We start from the raw sequence: 3285 nt of genomic DNA, 5'->3' as shown, positions 1-3285 counted from the left end.
AACCCGACATTACAAATGAGTCGATCCATGAATGAGCCAAAATCGAACTAGACTCGACCCGATCAAGCATATTGACTCGATATATTCCGACCCATTAGTCAGCCTACCCGAACCAAACTGTTATAGACTTGTAGTTATTAACCCGATTAACCCGACCCGTAAGTGACCCAACCTGAACTCGACTCGAAGAGAATAAGTAACATGACCCGATAAAACCCCTACCTGAAATGACCCGAACTACCTTAACCCAACTCAAAATCGATCCGAGTAACCCAATTGCCACCTCTTAAAAATATGCTTTAAAATAAATATAAGGATACTTCATTTCAAAATTTTGGTAGTTTAGATTAAATCAATCATTTTATATTAGTCTAATTTCTATTTTAAATACAAATAATTATTTACGGGCCGGGTTAAGATTCGGGCAAGTTTTTCCCTAAATGTGCGGTTTATTATCAAGTCGAGTCGTTTTCGATTGGGTTTTCGGATTATTTCCAAGAAGCTTTCGGATAGGCTCATCTTTGACAGGTCTCCTTCGAACTATGGTTTCTTTAAATATGCCTTTCACGAATCATATTACATGTTTTTTCCATTTATTTTAAACTTTAAAATTTCAGCTTTGCATTATACCAAGTAAATGATTTTACATGTTTTCTCTCTATTTAATTTTCATTTACACGTTCCAAGTAAAAACGATATAATAATTTACCATTGGGGATTAAAGTACTTATATTAACTACTAAGGAGCATCACTTTTGCGTAAATGACAAAGCAAGTCGGCCTTAGGCCCTTGGAAGTTGGAGGTAGACTCCGACATCTTTCCTACTCAAAATCTAGTCGAGTAAGTTAGGGGAATGAGATGGGTCATACAATGAGCTGCTCTATTTCCGTCCCTCCTCACAAACTTACATTCAATACAATCGAAACGAGTTGATAACTTAAAAATCACCCGCCCAATATTGCCCAGATAATTAGAAGGAATGCATTTTAATTGAAGCATATTCACCATGGCCATACAATCACCTTCTCAATATACTCCGTGTAATTTATGTAACCTCTAGCTTTGTCGCGTCTACCATTACATAAGAAATTTGATTAATCGGCTATCTTTAGGAATAGGAGCAACCAATCTCATCGTGTTAGATAAGTAAATTAAGCCCACTAGTCTTTCCCTTCACGAATTGATAGGACGCGAATATCCTAAATTGGCCATAAAATCAACTACTTTATTGACCGTCCAAATTTACTTCTAACCTTGCCTATGCATTTTGATTTCCTGCAAGAGTGCTTTGATATCTTTATTAGAAGATCCCTCTGCTTCCACAGCTTTATACGCCAACTCCTTCAACATTTTCGCCTTGGTTCGAACATTTCCCGCCTCTTCCTCACCACCCATCACTTTGCTTATGGCAATCTCTATCTTTTCTTTCTCAACCAGCTCTGATTCGTCAGTCGCCCATGCTTTCCACACCATGTTTCCTACTGGTACTCCAACCTTCAAGACTTGAGTCACCAACTTTTCATTGTAAAATTGCTCGGCAAAAACCGGCCATGTGATCAATGGCACTCCGGCACAAACCCCTTCAAGGATCGAATTCCAACCACAATGCGTCATAAACCCACCTATTGCATTGTGCTCCAGGATTACCACCTGTGGCGCCCAACCTTTGATTATGAATCCCTTACCATTCGCCAAGGCCGTTTCTTCAAACCCGTCTGGTAACCACCATTCCTTGGCTTCTTGTTCACTACCGCTCTCGTCATCATTACATTTCATAACTTTTCCAAGAACCCAAATGAAAGAACACCCTGAATTTTGTAGGGCACTTGACATTTCGGTGATCTGAGCTTTCGTAAAGCGAGTTAAACTTCCAAAACAAATGTACAGCACAGAATTCGACTCTTTTGAATCAAGCCAACTCAAGCAACTATGAGCATCAACAGTCGATTTATCCCCTCGTTCGAGCTTATCATCTAATGACCTATTAAAGAGAGACAATGGCCCTATATGCCATGACTTAATTCCTATTACTTTCCTGTAATAATCAGCATAATCGCGTTCTAACTCGTAAAAACTGTTAATTAATACCCCAAAACTCTTCTTCTCAGCTTCTTTCAATCTGTCAAATAACGCATTGAAACTGGTTTCTCCCTTTACAAGATCTTGTAATTGTGATTTTGTTATGGTTATATTATCAGGCAAATCTGTCACTACAAATTCCTCATTTTCCGATACAATTTTGTCGTGTGGACGATACGTCTCAAGGCTATAACAAATACATTGATTAAAAAAACAACTGCCACTAAATGCAAGCCTTGGAATACCAATTCCTTCCGCGACATCAACTGTCCAAGGATAAAGATAATCAGACACAATGCAGTCAGGCTTGCTTTCGACCAGCATTGTCTCGAGTTTAGGCTGAAGCATTTCTATGGCTCGAATAAGTTTGAAGGTCGTCTCACGGGTTTGTGCTGAAACCAGGTTTTCGCAGCCTTCGGGTAGGCCCACTTCCTTTGTGGGAAGGGAGACGGTGAGGAATGTGATTAGTTGTCCTGTTTTATTGTCGCGGTTAATGGTGGTTTGGAAGCGAGAGGCGTTAGCCGGGGTGGTAATTATGGTTGCTTTGGTTCCGCCTTGTGAAGCAAATATTCCGGCGATTTCGATCATTGGCATCATATGGCCTGGTGCCATGTATGGTAGGAAAATCATGTGGAGTTGCTTGTCATTGTTAGAAGACATTTTTGTGATGTTTTTTTTAGAGGAAATTATATTTTGATTTGTTTTATGGGAATAAGAGCTAATATGAATTCAAATTCATTGTCAAGGAGAAATTGGTGATTTGCATTAGAAGAAATTAATTGGCAAATAAGTGGTAGGAATTGGTTTTTGGCTATATGAATTCATACAAATAATCTAAATTTATTGATGGATGATAAATAAATTGAGAAACTTGTAATTTCCATTGTTGATCATTAAGAAGTTAGGTAAAGTGCGCTGAGTTTGTTATAGAGAGAGAAATTGGAGAGCGACATCTCTAAATAAAATGAGATCTTATTATTATTTGATGCAATACATTTCTATTTATAGAAGTAGCTTATTATTACACGATTATCATTTTTTTTTTTCTTGACATGGCAAAATGGGTCAGACCAGAATGACCCGAACCGAAAAGGCTGATCCGAGACCCGAAAATGACCCGAACTTGCTTGAACCGAATATGACCCGAAACCCGAATTGACCCGACCCGAACATTGTCTGACCCAATGTTGACCCGACCCGAGGTG

At 38.8% G+C, this 3285-nt stretch overlaps 1 protein-coding gene across 1 annotated transcript; it reads right to left on the bottom strand.

Moving 5' to 3' along the window:
- Positions 1 to 690: 690 nt before the first annotated feature.
- LOC141586669 (scopoletin glucosyltransferase-like) lies at positions 691 to 3026 on the bottom strand. The gene has a single exon (XM_074407966.1). The coding sequence runs from the start codon at positions 2738 to 2740 to the stop codon at positions 1250 to 1252; it is 1491 nt and encodes a 496-aa protein (XP_074264067.1). The 5' UTR covers positions 2741 to 3026; the 3' UTR covers positions 691 to 1249.
- Positions 3027 to 3285: the final 259 nt, after the last annotated feature.

The sequence above is a fragment of the Silene latifolia genome, chromosome 6 (genome assembly GCF_048544455.1).
Source record: "Silene latifolia isolate original U9 population chromosome 6, ASM4854445v1, whole genome shotgun sequence".
In the NCBI taxonomy this organism is placed as follows: Eukaryota; Viridiplantae; Streptophyta; class Magnoliopsida; order Caryophyllales; family Caryophyllaceae; genus Silene; species Silene latifolia.
The sequence above is the reverse complement of the archived record's forward strand: the minus strand, read 5'-3'. Positions and strand labels throughout refer to the sequence as shown.

Excerpts from the sequence above, each read along its gene's own strand:
- LOC141586669 (XM_074407966.1), bottom strand. The coding sequence starts at position 2,740 with ATGTCTTCTAACAATGACAAGCAACTCCACATGATTTTCCTACCATAC.